This window comes from Equus asinus, chromosome 25 (genome assembly GCF_041296235.1).
Source record: "Equus asinus isolate D_3611 breed Donkey chromosome 25, EquAss-T2T_v2, whole genome shotgun sequence".
In the NCBI taxonomy this organism is placed as follows: domain Eukaryota; kingdom Metazoa; phylum Chordata; class Mammalia; order Perissodactyla; family Equidae; genus Equus; species Equus asinus.
The window spans coordinates 56,760,941-56,781,307 of record NC_091814.1 but is presented as its reverse complement, the minus strand read 5'-3'; the positions used below and the strand labels follow the sequence as shown (position 1 = coordinate 56,781,307).

Genomic DNA, 20,367 nt, shown 5'->3' with positions numbered 1-20,367 from the left:
CATTAAGGAAGGAGAAAGGTTGAAGCTGTCCCACAGTGGGAAAAGCTGCTTCACAGAGCAGAGCCTCCTAGCCACGGGGGTACGTAAGTGGTGCTGGCTGACCGCGTGTCGGAGAGACTGCAAAGGCGACTGCTGTCTAGGAAGAGGGGCGGACTCAATGGAAGGTTGCTTCCAAGGCTGACACTCTAGGTCCCTCCCCTGAAGTGGTCTCTCCATCTGGAAAGACAGACTCTGACACAGAAGCACAGTGTTTATAATGAGCTACACGGAGCCCACGTTTGCCCACCAATTCTGATGTGCGTGATGGAGAGAAAGTGACAGCAATGCCCGGACTGCAACCTGCCCAGGACGGCCATAAAGTGAGCCAAAGGGAGGACTGTGGGAAATGTGCAGACGAGCCTCTGGTGCCGCCGCCTCGCCCTGACCAGTCATCTCACGAGGCTCTTGAGGGAGCGAGGACCTCCTCTACGCTGGCCAGAAACAGCCCTCTCCTTCTCAGAGAAACACTGAAAATACAGAGTCATCATAAAAAGTATGAAAGAGGTTCAGTGTTTCCTAACCCAACCGAGACTGCAGCACCTGTCCACACTGTCTGAGTACCCCAGAGGTAACTGACAAAGCCATGTCTCCAAAGAGAAAAGCAGAGAAGGCTGCAAAGACACGAACAACCTATACTCTGCAAATCCTTTGGCCAAGGATGAGGGCAAGACAGTCATGCTGGCTCTGAGCCAGAAAGTGGAAAAATAATCCAAAATCTCAGCCCACGAAAGAATCTGGGCTGAGAGCTGCTTCTTATCTCACTCTCCCACATGTTGCCCCATCCCCAACCATGATGCCCAGGGAAGGCGGGGAGGCATCTGCAAGCACCAACTATTTCAAGGCATTATGCTAACAACTGTGAGGAGATACAGATTTATCAGAGAGAAGAACATACATGAATGAAAATAATTCAGAACAACTTCTATTTCCAACTTGTTATTTCACCAATAAAAGGATACTTTTAAAAATATAGCTTAATAAGTATAAGTGTTGATGACTTGGCCTTGGCTCTGACAACACCAGATTTGGCAGATGCTGAGCCCGATTGGGATGCTTTCCATTTAGACTGAAGAAAGCCCTTTCTGGGGTCTCGACACTGTGCCTCCAGAACAGCTGACCAGAGGCAGCGCATCAGAAGGCATCTGAGCTCCGCCTTGTTCCTCTCAACACAGGCTTCCTTTCTCAGGCCCTGGGCCCCACTCCCTTCAAGGTTTCCCTCCACTTAGAACGTGCTTTCTTCACATCTGGGGTCTCCCCCATGAGGCCGCGTGCAGGACCTCCACCTTATTCCCCCTCAGAACCCACGTGTCTATGCTTGGATACAGCCTCACCCACAGCACAGGTCCTAGAGAGCTGGTGGAGGGGGCTGGCTCGGGCACTCGAGCATTGGCCTGAAAAGGACAAGGACCCCAGCTGCATCAACCATGACTCCTCCTGTTCCCTCTTCCCCCACCCCACGCCCCGCTCCCTCCCCCTGTGGCAGGTCCCCCCACAAAAGCCATGGGGCAAGCTCTCCTTTCTCTGCCTAGTCCCTTGGCCTCAACAGTGAGGGAGCAGAGGCACTGGGGGCAGTCAGCTCACCCACGTCCCCAGAGGCTCTCCACCCTCACATCCACACACACAGTGGCCACAGCGATGGGGTGACAGGGCAGTGGAGAGCAGGGAAAGAAGAGAATGAGTTAAGCCCGCCCTGCTGCCTGCCACCAGAGGGTCATGCTGGGTTTCAAGGAGGACACTGGTTTCTGGATTCAGAGAAGGCCTGTGCTGCAGGAGAAGGCTAGGGCTCCTGGGGGAGAGGCTGCCCTTGAGATCATCCCCTCCTCCACTAGTCTGTGGGCAGGAGGGAGCTGTAGGCCCAGCACAGGCTAGGCTCTCTGATTCTCCCTCCAGCCCAGCTCTGCCTCCAAGCCTTTGCCTTAGCATCTCTGTGTCTTTCTTTCTGTTCGGTCAGAAGGGCCTCCTTGACTAGACCCAGAGCTGCTGACGGGCCCTCCCCTCTGCGCACATGAACGTGTAAGCAACACCTGCACACGCCCTCACTCCTCCAGAGGAGGCGGCATACGCCACCCGCCTTCCCCAGGACACAGGGGCTGGCACCTGGGGAGAGGAGGCCAGCTGGGGGCGTCATGACAAAGTGGAGCCTCTCCTCCACATCCTCCCACCTCTCTGCCCTCATCTCCATTATCTCGCTGACTGACATGCCAGCATTCAAACCTGGGGCACGCGAGGGGCGAGGACACGCTCGAGCAGGAAACACAGAAACGTGCCCAAATTCTGACTGCGGTTCCTCCCCCATCTCTCAACGTGGTCTTCAGCAAGTGGCCCATCATCTCAGAAATACAGATTCTTCACTGGTAAAATGGGCTAATCAAAGTCACCCTGGACAAGCTGAAGGGAATACAGAAGATAGAACACCGAGTACTTACAGAAGATACGAATGCAGAGAGGACAGGTCTTGACAAGAAGACGCTCAGCTAACTTCATAGCATGAACTGGTTCATCCTTAAGCATGAGCACAATCCCCTTGTATGATCCTAAGGTACCGATGCTCTTTACTGAAAACCCACCATCACCCCAGCTTCTATCCACCCAGCCTCAGACAGAAACATACCCCTGCTTGAGTTCCAGCAGAATTCCTGGTCAGGCGCCCGCCTCCCTGGCCTGACATGTCAAAAGGCACCACGCGCCTGAAATCCGAGCCTGGACAAGGTGCCCCGGCTGCTCTCTTTCTCACGGCTGGAGAGGTTGATGCTCAGGTCAGTGGGTGCTGAGAGGTGAACGTGAAGCCTGGAGCGACAAGGACCCAGCGGGGCGTGCAGCAGCCCCCTCCTCGAGGAGCACAGGCCTGCCTCCACCCGCCAGGCCGCCACAGCTCCCCAGCAACGGACAGGGTGGCCTTCCGTGTGCAGCGCCACGCAGAAGCTCAGAAGGGATACACCCCAACGACAAGGAAGCACCCTCGGCTGCAAGCGCCTCGCCTCCCGCTCTTGTTTGCCAAGGGCAAAGTCCACCGAGGGAAGGGAGGGAACAGCTCGTCCGCTGAGCCCCCACAAAGGGGAAACCTGGTCCAAGAGACTGAGAATAGGCTAAACCCTCCGGCAGCCAGCGCAGACGCCAGGTGTGAACCCCTCCACGTGCTCCTGACTCCTTCCAGCCTTCTCCTCCATCCGCCACATCAACATGTACAGGGGCTGCGCCCCGCTGGGCTTCCCAGAGCGCTGGGCCCCCGCAGCACCACCTCCCTTCGGCCCGCGGTGCCACGCGCCCCCAGGAGCCCCTCTGCGGCCACGTCCACTCCTGGCAGCCCGCCTGCTGTTGTTTCCGTTGCCTCACCAGAGACGGACAACTAAAGACCGGCTTCTCTGAGGACTGGCTTAAGGTTTCCTGCCAGAAACCCTCCCAGAAGCCTGAGGCCTAGGCCCGGCCCAGGGCCCTGACACGGAGGCTTCCTCACCCTACATAGACCCAGCCCTGCGCCACCACCAGAAACGCTGGCTGGGGGGCTCACCGCGAGGGTCGCTTCAGGGGGGCCAGGCCCACTCTGCCCTTCCCTCACCAGCTCTGAGGGGACAGCCAGGCTGCTCCAGGCTCGGCACCCTCTCTCGACAGCCGTCCTCAGCGCCCACCTCTCCCAGCCCTGCGATGACAGACAAGAGGCCCCGCGTTCTCGGCTCAGCTCCAGGCCCTCAACTTTGCAGTGCCCGACAGATCCGTTTGGATCTTTAGGTTCCAGTTTCTCTCTCTACAAGGAGACTCCTTCAGTTCCTCTCAACAGAATAACTGGGCAAGAGATTCACCACATGTGGGGCGCACCCTGAACCTGAGCACGGGGACCCCAGCTAAGCCTTGGCTCTGTGACTGGGCAAATCATACGACCTCTGACCTGTGACCCTGGGCAAGTCGTGTGACCTCTGTCCTCAGTTACCTCACAGATTGCCGCTGTGAGGGTCCAACCAGATAACACTACATGTGGCCGGTGGCAGACGCCTCGTCCTTCACAGCCAGGAGCCGCAGTCTGTGCTCTCTCTCAGCGTTTCTCACTGAAGGCTGCGCCCCACCGGCGGGGGTGAAACCAAGCTGAAGGGCCAAGGTATCTTTTTTTAAACAAAATAGGCCAGACTAGACTAGAATATAACAGGAAGCTAGCATGCACCACACACACTAAGGACAACACACCTTTGCTGAATTATGATAAAAAATGTATTTCTACTAGTTCCAGTCAAAAATCTCAATTAGGTCTTTACTTTGAAACTTTCTTGCAGACGTTCCCACCTGTATAAACTTGCTTCCTGCCCTCAGCAGTCTGGGATGGTAAACTCCCGGAGGGTGAGAGCCGTGTCTCTGGGTTCTCAAGAATTCCCCCCCTCCCACCCCTTCCCCTGCCACAGGGCTGGGCTCGGACCAGGGTGGGCGTCCGATACAAGCTGTTCACGGGCTGGAAAGCATCCACCGAATAGAAAATCAGCATCGCAGGAGAGGAGGGACCCGCCACTGGCAGTGCCAGTCACTGTCCCAAACAACGTCCCTGGAGGTCCATGTTTGCACCTCCATCTCACTGACGAGGAAACTAGAGCTCAAAGAGGTTAAGCCGTCTGGGGGCGGGGGGACCAGGATTGAGACAGCAGTTTGGATGGTCCACCACTTCCCTCTGGACCTCACTGCCTTTATCACTGCCCAGGAGATACTGCACCGCCCTATCTAATCTTCCAAACATCCTGCATTGGCCAAGATGACTCACACCACAAAGCACACACACACACACAGGGTAGGAAACAACACTGCATCCTTTCCTACCTGCCTTTCTCTGGCTTTCCCAATCCCAGAAGGGAGAGAGGAATGGGTGCTGGGGGCATCTAGGATTTGTCTTCCTCTTGGTCCCAGCCTTGTCCCTCTCTGCCTCTTTTGAGGCTGATTCCCCCCAGCTCACCACCCCCTCCCCCAATACCAGCTAACTGGTTACCCAGGCAACCCAGCTGGGAGGCTGCCAGTTACCACGGCAACCCAGCATGGCCGCCAGGCTGCCTTGCTTTGGAAGGTCAGGGGACCAGCCAGGCGACAGAGCTGCTGGGATGTTGCCGTCAAGACTGGCCCGGGCTGGGAGCCTATGTGCCTGAGGGAATTAAGTTCCCGCTGTCAGGGGCCCACTTCTTAGTTTCCCATGAGGTAGGATCCCCTAGCTTGGGGCAGGAGCCACAGGCTAACTTCCCCAGTGCCATGACCCAAGCCTGGTCTCTCCAAGCTTTTCATTAGAGTTCCAGTCACCTCGGTGCATGGAAGGTTTCTCAGACTGAGCACCAACTGCTGTCATTCAGCCTAATCCTGGGCCTCCCTCTCCCGCCTCCCTTTCTGAGCAGATCTGGGAGTCGACACACATGCAACATGTGTGTGCATGCAGATACAGTCTCTTCACGAAATATGTTGGAAACAACAAAGAAGAGCTACTATTTTCTCGCACTTACTATGTGCCAGGTATGTTCTAGGTACCTTGTGTGAAGTCTCTCCATGGATCCACACAGCAAACTTATTATTCCCACTTTGCAGATAGAGTAACTGAGACTTAGAGAAGTTAAGGAGCTTGTTCAAGGTGGCACAGGTACGAACTAGCAGAGCTGAGATGAAGTTCTACGGATCAGCTTCCGAAATTTCTTCAGCTCCTGGCTCCTGCCCCTCCCCAACCAACAAATCACCTGGCCTGGCTTCAAGGAAACATTTCTAACATTTATTAAAGATTATTCAGGGGCCAGCCCAGTGGTGTGGTGGTTAAGCTTCTGTGCTCTGCTTTGGCAGCCCAGGGTTCGCAGGCTCAGATCCTGGGCACAGACATGCTTCTCAAGCCACACTGTGGCAGCGTCCCACATCCAAAATAGAGGAAAACTGGCACAGATGTTAGCTCAGGGCCAATCTTCCTCAAGGCAAAAGAGGAAGATTGGCTATAGATCTTAGCTCAGGGCCAAACTTCCTTACAAAAAAAAAAAAGTATTCAGTGCTAGATGTTTTATTCATATTATTTTATTTCATTTTGTCCTCACCTCTCTGAAAGATGCTTTATTCTCCTCACATGTCAGCTTAGGAAACCAAGACCCAAAGAAGTTAAGTGACTTTCTCAAGCTGATGAGACAAAACTTAAGGCCCATTCCTTGGGGAATCTTGACTGTCCCCGGAGAGCATGCCACTCTCTCTCTTGGCCCCAGGCAGGCAGCCTGTGTCTCCATCACACGTGGAACAGTCATTGGCCCACATGTCTGCTCCCTCACCGGACTGTGAGTTTAAAAGTTCACTTTTGCAACCTAGTACCTGCCTGGTAGATACTGAGCATACAGTCACCATTTGCCAGAAGAAAGTGGGGGCCAGGATTCCAAGGCCTGTTCATCTGACTCTCAGTTCCAGGCTCTTCCTACCACATTACCCTGTCTCATTCATTCCCTCATCCAAAAGGCAGTTATGGAACAACTGCTACGTGCCTGGCTTTGTGCGAAATACCACAAAGACAGAGACGGATAAGGCTGCCTCTCGCCTTGAGGCGGCCCAGCCTGGCGGTGTGAGGGGCAGGGCTGAGGAGGACAGAAAGGAAACGCCCCCACCGCCCTCAAGGCTCCTCACCTCTGTTTCCTCGGGCCTTTTTCCTGAGCCAAACTCCTATCCACAGCTTCATCGATCCATGATCCACTGAGCATTCCCTGAGCACCTGCTCTCTGCTAATGCTCTCCCATCCCCACGGGTGGGAGAGAGGGGGCAGGATGAGAAGACGACAGAATCAAGAATTTCCAGACTGCAGGAGGAGTGACTAGTGAGGGATAAGGGTCTGGCAGGACCACGTGTGAGACTCCGAAGGGCTTCACGTGTGACGTGATAAAGCAGTTTCACGCTGCGTTCACACCCCCTTCCTGCACTAAGTCCCCTGACCCTCAGGGATGCAGCAGGGCAGGAACTGTTAGCTCCATTGGAGAGATGGGGAAACTGAGGCTCAGAAGGGGAAGAGCACTGGATTAGGAGGGAACCTGGGTTCTAGATCTCGCTTGAGATTCTAACAAGTCTCTTAGCACTCCACCTCCATCAGCACACCCCCACCCCACCATCCCCCCTCATCAAAAGCAGGTTTTCCTTCCCTGCTACAACCTCCAATTCCCCAGCGAGGCAGCCGCAGTCTCAGGGGAGCAAACAGGCTTGCCTGCAGCCTCTGGATCGCCATCGATGTGAACAAGGACCAGGAACCAAGCGAAATCCGAGATCCGACCTCACCACCAGAGGCCAGGCTGAATTTAACAGGCTAATCGCAAGTATTAGGCTAATTAAAAGCATATTGCACCTGCAATTATAGACCCAGGTTCTCAGATAATGCTGAGGCAGACAGGGTGGACGTGACGATGTCAGAGCTAAGGAGGGACCTCACCTCCCCAAGCAGGAGGTCCGAGGCCCTGCAGGAGTAAGGCCCCAGCACCCATGCATGTTTACAGATCAGTGCTGGTGTGCCAAGCCCTGCTTCCTGAGCTCACACAGGAAGGACCAACCCTTTCCAGAGCGCTAGTAAGTGGCCCATGAGGACTTGGCGGGCACCCTGAATACCATCTGCCCTACACACATTTCCTACTAACCACCTGGCACCTGTCTGACCTCTGAGTTAAAGCACTGCTGTGTGAGACACACTGCTCAAACACCCGCGTCTAATAATAACCGACATTTGGGTAACAATTTGCAGTTTACAAAGCACTTCTATATATATTACTCACCTAGCTATCAACTAGGTAAGTGGGTAGCGATACTAACCCCATGTTTCAGACCAGGAAACAAAAGCTCAGAGAGATTAAGTGACATGCTATAAATCACACAGCTGCTAACTTGGAGCAGGATTTGAATCTATGTCTTCAGATTGCAGACGGGTGTTCTGTCCACAAGCCCAGCAGGCAGTTCACCAACGCTCTCTTATTAACCACGAGCCAGAGTTAGTCTATCAGATCACGAGAGCTGCTCTGGAAAGCGCACAGAGGGCTCAAGCGAATGAGGACGCTCTGGGTAGATCTGACAAGGAGGGGTCGAGAAAGGATGTGCACATGGCAGTGTGTGAGGGAGGCGGGCAGCGGGGCTGGGCCACGCCAGGAGGGGCTCCAGTGGAGTGTCCTGTTAGCCAGAAGACACCAGAGGAGCCAAACTCTCTTTGTCCAGGCAACTGCCAGGAGAAGCCCCTGGAAGTGTGACATTCCAGGAAATCATCTGGGAATAGGTGTGGCTGCCTCGCCATGCTCTGTGCTGGTGGGAACACACCTGGTGTGAGGCACCAGGAAAGCCTGAGAAAGTGGGGGTCACTGGAGGAACAGGGGTTTTTAGCCTGGCACAAGGAGACTTGGGGGGCTGGAGAGAGGGAGATGATCGCACGGTCTTCAGATATGTACGTGTCTCACGCGAATCAACAACAGTCAGATAATAATAACACACGCGTCACTCACTCTGCTCAGCACAATTCTACATGCTTTGCATGTGTGACCTCACTTATCTTCACAAGAAGTCTGAGACAGGCCACATTCTTATTTCCATTTTACAGATGGAGAAACTAGAGTGCAGAGAGGTTAAGTCGCTGTCAAGCTCACATTGCTGGTGAGTGGCTGAGCCCAGATTCAAGCTGAGTTTGACCCCGTAACTCTGATCTTGACAACTGCACTCAACTGCCTTTTGAGAAAAGCCGAAGACTCCAACAAATGCCAACAGAGAATTGCTCAGACTTAACGAACCCCTTTTTAAAAATTTAAATCTCACTACTAATCAAACAAATACAGTAAAACAACGAACTAACAGTGAATTAAAGTAATGAAAAAGTTCTAATATTCAGTGCTGATGCTCACGCAACAAAACGCAGCCTCATGCGCAGCTGCTGGGAACATAAATTAGCACTTTCTAGCACAGAATTGGGCAAAATACCTCAAAATATTTAAAAACATAGCAATTCCACTTCTGGAAAGGTAACCTAAGGAAAACAATCATTGATTCAGAGATTTATATGTTCTTTGTAGCATAGTTTATAAAAGTGAAAAACTGGAAACACCTAGTTTAACATAGGAGTCAAACAAACAAATAGGTATATAATGAAATACCAGGCGGTCACTTAAAGATGATGTTGCAAAAGAATATTTAAGGACATGGAAAAATGCTTTCTATTTAAGTGACAAAAATACATACTTGGTCCAAAATTTTCCCAGTATATATGTATATTTTGATAATAAATGTAGTCATATGTCTATGCGTGAATTCATAAAAACATATATGTATACCAAAATGTTAAAATTATATACCAAACCTGTGAGAGAATTATGGGTAATTTTGATCTTTTATTTATATGTTTTTCTACATTTTTGAATGATTATGTATTACATTTATACTCACAGAATAGTAATTTTTTCAAGGTATACCCTTCATCACATTAATTCTATGTCTTGGGATTTACCCTAAGGAAATCATCCAAAACACAGCAAAAGCCTTACGTACAAAAACGTCCATGTTGTAGTACTTGTAAAAGGAAAATAAGGGTAACAACCTAAAAGTCCAACACAAATATGATACATAAAATACATTACGTCCATACACATAAAATAGCATATTCTATACTATTTTACTGTGGAGAAAACTATCTTTATCACCATGGAAAGGAGAGAGCTGACTTGCTCTGTCAGAATCAGAACGAACAGGCAGAACTTAGAAGTGGGCAGATTTTGATTCAATAGAGAAGAATGTTCTACCCATGGAGCAGGCTGTCTGGTGAGGGAATGAGTGCTCCATCACTAGAACTATCCAGGCAAGGCCGGTGCTCCCGCAGGAGGCTGGAGAGTGCTCTCTGCTTGGAGAGGGCTGGACTGGACGTCTCTCGGGGCATCTGGAAGTGTGGGTGCTGGGCGACAGCCCACTTGGACAGAGTGACGGCCACTCAGCTGACCCTCAACTCCTTCTCTCTGCTCACCATCGACCCCAAATGTTTCCCAAACAAAGTGCACTCTTTCCTCTCTAGACCTTTTGAACCAGCTGGAGACTGGCCTGCCAAAGTCATCTCAATAATGCACTGGCTTCCAGACCCCCTCAGCCAGGAGCTCAGACCAGGCAGAACCTCCAACACCAGGGCGCACTCCTGCCCCTGCAGCCCCTGCCCGTCAGCAAGCTCTCCCAATGCCCAGCTGCAACCTTCCTCGTCCTGACCCCGCTCTGGGGGCTCACACACGCAGTGCCAGTGGCCTCAGGGCACCTCACACCGGGCCAGTGAGGAAGACAGAGGAGGTGGGGCTGAGAGGGACCGCAGCTGGTGAGGCCTGGCTGACACCAGGCTGCTCCGCTCTGGGCTAGGCCCGCTCAGCTCAGCTTCTCCCCGTCCAGTGCCCTGGGCCCGCGGGCTGCCTTTTCTGTGCCCCAGGCCGCAGGCTGGGCTGGCTGGGTGGGGCGTCTCAGGCCGGCAGGCAGTGATGTCAGCAGGGAGCCGGGGCTGGCTGCCTCACTCTCTGACTCTTGGTAATTACTTCATTTACAACGAGCAGGAAGAATCCAGCTCAATAATCCAGGCAGACACGTTAAAATTAATTATCTGTGTAATGCGTCCTGCACTGTCACCTTCCTGTGAAGAAGGAAAAAAGCCGAACCCGGCAAAAAAAAAAAAGCCCCCATTGTCTGGAGCCCGTGCAGCACCACCAGGATTAATCACACGCCCCACCAAGGGCTCCTCACCTCGCCTTGATTGGAAAACCAAGGGCTTTTAATAATTCTGATCTGTGGCCAGCGCCCTGCGCCCTGTGAGGAGACACAGAGAGCCGCTTGTTTTCTCCAAGGAGAGCCCAGTGGCAGTACCAGGGCTGCCGCCCTCAGCGCCTCCTGCCCCCCACCTGGAGCCAGCTCCAAGCCCCGAGCCACTGTCTGGGTCCCCCAAGGAGCCAGCCAGGCTGCAGGAGAGAGGGGCCAGGGGTCTCCATGGTGCCCCCTCCACCTCCACCAGGAGGACCTGCTCATCTCCTGCCCAAGCCGAAGTGGAGCTGCTCTGAGGTGGGAGCCCCCAGAACCCTCCCCAGCTTCAAGCTCCTCCAAGGGGCCGGGAAGCCAGCATTCAGGGCCTGTGGAGGCAGGGCCTGCCATGCCCCGCGGCCATCTAGACAGCAGGTTCAGGCAGAGACAGGCCAGCCAGGGCTCCCAACCCACGCGCAAGAGACCCATGGTGGCGCACACCCCCAAACCGCAAGATTGAGGGTGAGAGCTCTACAGGGATTGAGGAAGGACCACCAAACCCTGATGGCCAGAGACCCCCTCTGATTCTGAGCCCATCCTCCTCCCACCACCTCACCCTGCAGCTCAGCCTCCCCGCCCCTGTGCGCCAGGGCTGGCTCCCTGCATCCCGGCTCCCTGCATCCCGGCTCCCTGCATCCCTGGCTCTCTGCATCCCGGCTCCCTGCATCCCTGGCTCCCTGCATCCCGGCTCCCTGCATCCCTGGCTCCCTGCATCCCGGCTCCCTGCATCCCTGGCTCCCTGAATCCCGGCTCCCTGCATCCCGGCTCCCTGCATCCCTGGCTCCCTGCATCCCTGGCTCCCTGCATCCTGGCTCTCCCATGGCCCGAGCCCGGGCTCTAGCCCCCTCTTTCTTCCCTTCCTTGGCTTGCCTGTAGTTGCAAAGAGCATCTCCTGTAGCCTCTTCTCCCTTCTTCTCCTTCCACCTTTCCTGCCTAACTCCCCCTCCATGCCCTGCACCCTACCTCTCGCCACCCCTCTCTGCCAGCTCTCCAACCTTGCTCCTTTGCCCAGAACCTCACACATTAAGCCCAAGGTGCTGCTGGCTGCCTCCCAGTCCCACCATTATAAATCCATCCCTGCATGCCCCCATGCCCATGCCTCAGGCTCCTTCAGGTGTTCCCCACTAAATCTGAGACCAGAGACGAGAAGCCCCCTAGGAATACAAGAGCCTCACCATCCCTGGGCCCCAACCTCAAGCCCATAAAAGACACACACCCTGTCCCCTCCCTACACTGAGGGAGGCGAGGCCCTGGGGCTGACTGGAGCCTGGCCCCTGAGCCCCCCTCCATGTTTCCTTCCTGCTGGCCTTCAATTCAGTCCTTCTGGCAAGATTAGAGGCAGGGTGGGGCTGGCCTTTCTGCTCCAGCCAGGCTGGTGGACCCTGCTGGACCCTGGGAAGCTGGCAGTCCCAAAGCTGGCCTCACCCAGGAGATGCAATTCAAATGTGATAAATACAGACAACCTCAGCACTTCCCAGGACTCCGGCAGTGGGGGTGGGGGTGGGGCACGGGGGCTATCGTTAGCGTTCTCAGCACCCACAGTCCCCGAGTAATGCTGCCAAGAACGAGGGATGGGGAAGGCTGCGCAGTGCCAGCAGCCCAGACTCACACGGCAGGCGATTGCCAGCCCTGACCAGAGCCGAACCTTCCTCCCCCACCTCATCTATATGATGCATCAAAACACTCACCGGCTTTTGAGGTGGGAGCCCAGTGCTGCAAAGCTATAACTCTCCGAGCCCCACGGCACCCCTCCCCCAGCTCCGGCGGCTGAGGTCCTCCTCCCCGCCCCTCGGGGCCCCTTCTGAAGAGCGGGGCTCTGGATCTGATCTGGTCTAATCAGTCATCTCTCCGGCTGGCAGGTCCCTGGCGCAGGGAGAGGATGCTGTTGTGGTGACTGCAGGATCCAGCATCCTTCCCAGGCAGAAGCAGCTGGGCATGCTCCATCTGCTCCGTGGGGATTTCAGAGCCACGTGACTCTCCCTCCCCAAGCTGTCACTTAGGATCAGGAGTAAATAGTCCCCGGAAAGGTTTAACTCCATCCACACCAGTGGCAAGCCGCCTGCCCAGCAGAGGACGGAGGACTCCCGCACAGCCTTCCTGGCCTTCTGCCGCCGGGATGAGGCTGCCCCCGAGAGGGGTCTGGGCCATAGGCTGCGTGAGCTGCAGTTTGCATTTCCCCCGCCAGGGTACAAGGAGCTAGAAGCTGCCCAGGGGTCTGGCACCCTGAGGCCTCACCAGGCCTGCCTGTGCTTGCCTTTTGTCTCTGGGGCTGCCCACCTAAGAGGTGGGCACATCTCTAGGTGTCAGGAGGGCTTGGCCCGGGCCTGAGTGCCTTCACATCCCCCCAACTCAGCACAATGAATTTAAAGAAGTAACATTTGGAGCTGGTTGGAGCCCATTATAAAACGCCAGGATTCCTAGGTCCTCCACTCAAACTGGTCCCCAGTGACCTTAGGCAAGGATGCTGGCCAAGCCAGGGAGCACCTGTGCTTTGCATTACTGAGGGTCAGAGGCAGAACGGAGGGCTTCAGACAACAGGACGGCAGCCCTGTTTCTGCTGCAGACAAGCCCAAGCCATTAAGAGATCTCTCTCTCAATCTCAACCTCTCTCTCTGCCTCAGTTTCCTTCTCGTCTTCACATTTCTGTGGATGCTAGAAAAATAACAGATTCTCTGTGACAATGGGTAAAGTGCAATAGAAACACTGGGTGTCATAACCAGGATCAGAAAGGAAGAAAATGGAGTACTCCCACTGAAACTTCCAGGCAGGTTCATGGGCTCTCAGCCCCACCTGCCCCTGAGACCCAGAAGCTGGAGACGGAACCAGACCAGCTCATGGGGTCACTTCTGAGTACAGAAACATCTCAAGAAGCAGAGGCTAGATGAGGGGCATCCTCAAGGACCCACCCACATGACTATTACATCTTTCTTGAATGTTTATTATTAGAACAACTAGATTTCAAAAATTAACATTTGGGGCCAGCCCAGTGGCATAGAGGTTAAGTTTGTGCACTCTGCTTCAGTGGCCCAGGATTCGTGAGTTCAGATCCTGAGCTCAGACCTAGACACCACTCATCAAGCCATGCTGTGGCGGCGTCCCACATATAAAATAGAGGAAGATGGGCACAAATGTTAGCTCAGGGCCAACCTTCCTCAGCAAAAAATAAAAATAAAACAATAAAGTAAAAAAATAAACCTCCCTTCACTCAAATACAACTATTTACCCTTCTCTGAGGGTCTCTTTTAACACGATCTGAGTATAAGCATCATTTTACCAACTGAAGTCTTTACCTTTAAGAAGAATCTACTGTGGGAGAAGGAGGAGCGCAGACTTGCCCCAGGGCCCGGGGCCCTGTCAGTGAGGGTTGTTCAGAAGAGCTGACCCACACCCCACTTCCACATACCCCAGAGAGCTCCTGGAAGGACCGTCCTTCCCGCCCCAGAGCTGGCCAGGCCGGAGCTGGGATCTCACGGTAGAGTGGCAGGCCCCTGCCTGCAGCCGTGGGGGGGCGTGGTCTGCAGGTCAGCCCCCTCTGCCCCACCCACCTGGCTGAGACGCTGAGGTTGTCAGCTACGGGAAAGCCACTCAGCTGAAGAGCAAAGAAGCCCCAGGCGCAGGCCCAGGGCCAGGCATTACCAGTGAAGCCCGACCCACCTGCCCCGGCTCTCCAGGACTTGGCGAGACTAAGCACAGGCAGGGGAGGGCCAGCTTCCAGCCAGACCAAAGTGAGGGGACCTCGGGGGTCTCTGGCCTTGAGGAGCCCATGGAGCAAAGCAGGGTTGGGGCCATAGATTATAGCATCCAGGAGAGGACAGGGAGTGGGGAGAAGGGGACAAGGAGCCCAGCTCCCATCCCATACAATCCTCAGGCAGCTGGAAAGGCAGGAGACACACAGACGGGCCTGCTGGGAGGGTTTCCTCTCTGGCAGACCCAGGGCCGGCTGGGGCTGCAGACGACTGTCATGGATCCTCTGAGAAGCTCAGGCCAGACGTGGCGATGCCCCTGGGAGATGTGGGCGGCCTTGGGGGCAGTGCCTTCGTCTGGGGAGCAAGGTGGGGGAAATGTCGCAGTAGGAGGGCCTTAGGGTTCCAACTAGGATGGGTGAGGGGAGCAGAGAAACAGTCTGATGGCCACGAAGCTGACTGACTGGACCCTCAAAGGTGCCGCACCCATTCCCTACCCAGGCCATGTCCTCGTGTCCTCGCGGCTCTCTCCCTCCCAGAATGTACCAACTGGGGAGCAGAGCAGGGAGCCCCATCTGGTGAATTCTCCCTGAGGACCCACCTGAGTTTGAACCCGGCTCGTCCCGATCAGCTGAGGGACTTGTAATGAGTTACCTGACTGCTGAGCCTCAGTTTTCCTCACCTGCAAACGGGGATTCTCTCCCCTGAGCCCCACACCATTCACGACCTTTCTCCCTGTCTGTCTCACTCTTTACTGTTCTGGGCGTCAGATGCCTTTCTGAAGGCAGAGCTAGTCAGGCCACTAATTACCAGATCTGCTGCCCTGTCCCTTTGTCCCTCTGGAGACAACAGAACAATTCTGGTGGCTGGGTTGCGCCTCCCAGGGTGCTGCCTCCTCTGGGATCCCACAGGTTGAGGTCTCCACTGATGACTCTCAGGGACCCAGCCCACGCGCGGGGGGGGGGCAGAGGCCTGCGCTTCTGCATCCCTGCCTTCCGCAGCGCCTGCACAGCACCGAGCAGCAGCTCAGGGACGGGCCGGAGGCACCGGTGGAGAGGCTGCCCATTCTGGCACCCTCTTGGAGGAAGTGTTCAGACCAGAACACGGAAGAAGTGACACCGCTGGGCGGGGCTCCCTGGGAGGGAGGAGGTGCGGCCGGGTTGCGTGCGGGGCGCGGCAGGGCCCAGGCTGCGGACCAGGGTTATCAGGGTGCAGCTCTGCAGAAAGCGCCGCGGCCGCTCTCCCTCCCGCCAGCTGCGGAGAAAGAGACAGAAGCCACAGCGGGCTGCTCCGGGGAGAGGAGTCGGGCCAGGGAAAGTCAGCAATGAGGGCTCCATGGCCAGATCTTTAAGAATCTGAAAGAAGTCCACCAGAGCCATGGAGCCGAGACTCGGCCGAGGACGGTCCGCCGGCGCTATCAGGGGTCAGCACGGACACGCGGAGCGACCCTCGCCGGCCTCGGGGCGGCTCGCGCGTGCTTTGACGCCCTCTCGTGGACCCACGGGGCGTGTGCACACGAGCTTGCAATGGGCTTCACCCACGTTTTAACCCTTTGCTTTTTCTCCTCTCGCCGCACACCCTTCCTGAGCCACGACGGCAGCTGTGGGCGCCATGAGACACACAGGTATCACATTCATCTGATGCTGGGCAAACGTCAATATTTGCTCACTGAAGTTTGACTCATTCACACTAGAAGGAGAAAATAGCCTCCCAAGTTGTCTGTGTATCTGACTCTTATTACTGCCTCTTGGGATCCATGTCTGGGGTCCCAGAGCGCCTGACTCACCCATCAACCAAACCTCATAAACCTTTGCAGGGAGCTGTGGAGACAAGGAGAGTGGGCCGGAATCATTCACTCGTTCACTCACTCACTCTTTCAGCCAGGGTTTGTGGGCACCTCCCTTGTGAGGCACCAGGATGCTGGAGGCAGCAGCGGCATGATGTTAAGAGCGTCACCTGTGAAATCGGGCAGACATGAGCTGCATCCCAGCTTTGCTTTCCACGAGCATTGTGACAGTAAACACGTCATTTACTAAGTCTCAGCCTTCGCCTTACTTGCTCAGACAGTCGGGGAGGATAGCGCCTCCCTCACAGGGCCGTTGTGAGGAGTGACTGAGATCATGGAGGAAAGCGCTCAGCTCCTAGAGCGGCCACTGCTGCTCCTGATGGACAGAGTTGCCGCCACAACTGGGAACAGACACAAATACATAACCGACGGCTTGCTGACATTTTGTTACAATACATAATGAAATAACATTGTCTATGTTTCCAGACTCTGCGTTCGCCCCTGCCCTTGATGAGTTTGCAGTCTAGACCAGCAGTTCTCAAAGGGTGGTCCCTGGACCAGCAGCCTCAGCATCACCTGGGAACCTGCTGTGAAATGATGGGTGAGTCAGGAGCTCTGGGACCCCAGACATGGATCCCAAGAGGCAGTAATAAGAGTTAGATACACAGACAACTTGGGAGGCTATTTTTCTCCTTCTAGTGTGAGTGGGTCAAACTTCAGTGAGCAAAGATTGACATTTGCCCAGCATCTGATCAGAAGCTCTAGGGGTGGGGCCAAGCGATTTGTTTTCACAAGCCCTCTAGGTGATGCTGATGCACATTCACGTTTGTGAACTCCGACCTAGGGGAAATGACACACGTGTAAACAAATAATGAATAAGTGGGCTTCCCTGAAGAAGTGGTGCAATAGGCGAGGCCTAAAGGAAGAGCAGGTGTCGCAGGTAGACGTGCTCCAGGAGCACTAGCACTTGCACAGGCTGGGAGGCCTGGAAGGGAGGGGAGTGTGGAGGGCACACCGTGATTTGGTCTGGCCACCTGGGGAGTATGGAAGGCCAGGCTGGAGGAGGAAGGCAGGGGCCAGATTAGGAGGGCCTCTCAGTGCCTGAGTATGGAATTCAGAGTTTATCCGTAACTGATGGGAAGCAGGAAAGGCTTTAATGGAGAATGATATGACTAAATTGGCATTGTAGAAAAAAAGCGCTGTTGCAACAGGATGGCCTAGAGGCAGGAAGATCAGTGCAAAGCTGCTAGAATGGTCCAGGTGAGAGCCCACGTGGGCGTGGATGATTGAGAAGGGGGTGGGGGAGAGATGTGTAGAAGGGAAATTGGCAAGACTGTGGGAAGGGGCCTGAGGGTGTTTGAGGGTCCCGGCTTGGTGCACTGTGAGGAAGATGGAGCCAGCACTGGTGAGGGAAGATGACGAGTTCAGGACAGGACATGCCGAATTGGGAGCGAATTCTCAGGAGAGATGCGCTGGGCTGCAGCTGAAGCAGGGGTTAATTATGCCTCTGCTGTTTTTCTCCCAACATTTTTCATTCATTTATTTCAGCAAAAATCGGGTTCCTCTCATGTGCCAAAGAGGTTCTAGGATAGAATGGAAAACAATAGCCAGAATCTGCTCTCAGGGCCGACATGGCAGTGGCGGAATACCACCAATAAATAAGTAAGCAAATACATAAACCAAAGCATTCCAGCAGTGGTAGGTGCTATGAAGAAAGTAAGAGAGACTAAGGCACAGGGGGTACTTCAGATGGGGCCGTCAGGAAAGGTCCTTCTGAGAAGATGACACTTGAGCTAAATGAGAAGTAGGAGCTACATGTGCAAAAATAGGAGGAAAGTGCTCCAGGCAATGGGAGCAGCACATACAAAGGCCCTGAGGTCAGAATGAACTTGGCCTGACAGAGGAAAAGAAAGATAAGAATCAGCGCAGCTAGCCAGTTTGGGAGATGAGGTCAGAGAGGTGGACAGGGCCAGACCACAGTAGGTGGTAAGCTTTCAGAGACTGAAGGGATGAGGTAACACATGTGAAAGTGCTTAGTAAATGATCTCAAGAACCCAATGCACATAAAGGAATTCTAAGACGATATCTTCAAAGGGAAAAAAAGAAATAAGTCTTAACTGAAGCAGGAAGGAATTTGGTTCAACTTCAGGGAAAGCTCAGTCTGCAAGAGCCATGCCATACCAGAATAATTTCCAAAACAGATAATTTACCCATTTTGCTTGGTTTTTGTTTTAAGAATACAGTTAACAGCCAAGCTAATGTGAGTGCTGGCTGGTCTTGGGCTGGGGGATGGAAAGATGACCCCTTGTGGTAGAAACGATGAAGATTTCGAAGAAGAGAGGGAAAGAAAGGAGATGAGAAGAGGGTGCTCCCTCCACTGGCTGCGTGGGGGCTCCCTGGGGCCAGCTGCTCTCTACCAGCCCCACAGAATCCCAGGCCAGCCCAGGCGGGGCGGCCCACAGGCCTGAGCATGCTGAGCCTCACCCATGGGAACGAGGCCAGGACCCCGCCTGGGGGAGATGGAGAGACCAGAGCAAGGCAGAGGGAAAGGAGTCCAATGGGGCAGGTGGGAGCAGCCAGCCCAAAGAGCTGTCCTCCCCTTCTCAGGCTGTCTCCACCTCCGTCAGTTGCTGAGGCCTGACCCACCCCTAGAGGAAAGCAGAGCAGCCCCACATCTCACCTCCAGGACCACACATGCCCCATCCAGGGGAGCAAGGGGGACAGTCGGCTTTGCCACCAGCCAAGCTGCCTTTTGTGCACCCCACTCACACCTTCCCCAGCTGGCTCCACCTCCTCCCTCTCACGGCGCCCGGTGTTCCATCCCCTTCCTCTGAACCTTTGTCCCGTGTGTGTCTAGAACAGCTCTTTCCTCTACTTTGTTGAGCCACGTCCGTCCCACCCATAGAGCGCAGCCCAACGCTCCACACGCCAGCCCCAACCCAGAAAACTTCCCATGACTGACGCGGCTCTCCCAGGCCAACATAAACACGCACACTGAGAGACGCGCACCCCACACACGCCTCTGGCTTTATGCTAGCGCTCCCTCGGAAGCCGTGACACCTCCTGGCCATCCAGACCCCAGCAGTGCCTTCAGCGAAAAAAACAGACCCTTTCACCATCTCCTCTCCTGAGGATGTGCCAAAAGCGGGACCAACAGAGAGACCAGAAGGAAACTCCGCCTTACTCACTTGATGAAGTACACGGCTCCTTCCCGGGTGGAGTCCACCTCCCAGCCCTTGGGCAAACCTGTGAGGAAGCAAGGCCACAAGGTCACCCTGTCTCCCTTCTCAGCTCAGCAAGCCTGACCTGCTTCAGGAGGGCTGGGGCCGGGAGAAGCAGGAATACCACAGCTGCGCCAACAGTGTTCAAACCAGCCGTCTCACCCCCTTTGCCCATTATTCCCATCAGTCTGTTTCCAGCAAATAAGAGAGAGGGCACTGGAAGGGACAGCCCCTGGCAATGAGTGGTGAAGTGCTCAAATGAATCCTTGCCTTGCAGGATTCACTCATTCATTCAACAAACTTTTCTTTTAAAGATTGGCACCTGAGCTAACAACTGTTGCCAATCTTTTTTTTCTGCTTTTTCTCCCCAAATCCCCCCAGTATTTAGTTGTATATTTTTTTAACTTTTTATTAAGATTATGATAGTTTACAACCTTGTGAAATTTCAGTTGTACATTCTTGTTTGTCATTCGTGTTGTAGGTGCACCACTTCACCCTTTGTGCCCTCCCCCCACCCCACTTTCCCCTGGTAACCACTAATCTGTTCTCTTTGTCTACATGTTTAACTTTCACATATGAGTGTAGTCAGGCAGAGATTGTCTTTCTCTATCTGGCTTATTTCACTTAACATAATACCCTCAAGGTCCATCCATGTTGTTGTGAATGGGATGATTTTATCCTTTTTTATGGCTGACTAGTATTCCATTGTGTATATATGCCACATCTTCTTTATCCAGTCATCAGTTGCTGGGCACTTAGGTTGGTTCCATGACTTGGCTATTGTGAATAATGCTGCGATGAACATAGGGGTGCATGGGACTTTTGGAATTGCTGATTTCAGGTTCTTAGGATAGATACCCAGTAGTGGGATGGCTGGGTCATAAGGTATTTC

General features: G+C 54.2%; 1 protein-coding gene across 27 annotated transcripts in view; it reads right to left on the bottom strand.

The window, feature by feature from the left end:
- Positions 1–20,367, bottom strand: part of PLEKHA6 (pleckstrin homology domain containing A6) — a 137,158-nt gene that overhangs the window by 106,505 nt on the left and 10,286 nt on the right. For 19 of the 27 annotated variants that reach the window (XR_011498187.1, XR_011498188.1, XM_070497445.1 and 16 more), the window contains one exon: positions 19,443–19,500. The exons of 2 other annotated variants lie outside the window; for them this stretch is intronic. Coding sequence is in view for 15 of the 25 variants with exons in the window: in XM_070497445.1 (XP_070353546.1) it covers positions 19,443–19,500 (58 nt within the window). In the remaining 10 variants the exon portion in view is untranslated. Of the gene's footprint in view, positions 1–2,650; positions 2,982–4,833; positions 4,913–12,473; positions 12,747–19,442; positions 19,501–20,367 lie in introns of those variants that run through there. 6 more of the 27 variants (XM_070497461.1, XM_014829832.3, XM_070497455.1 and 3 more) reach the window with 5 other exon arrangements.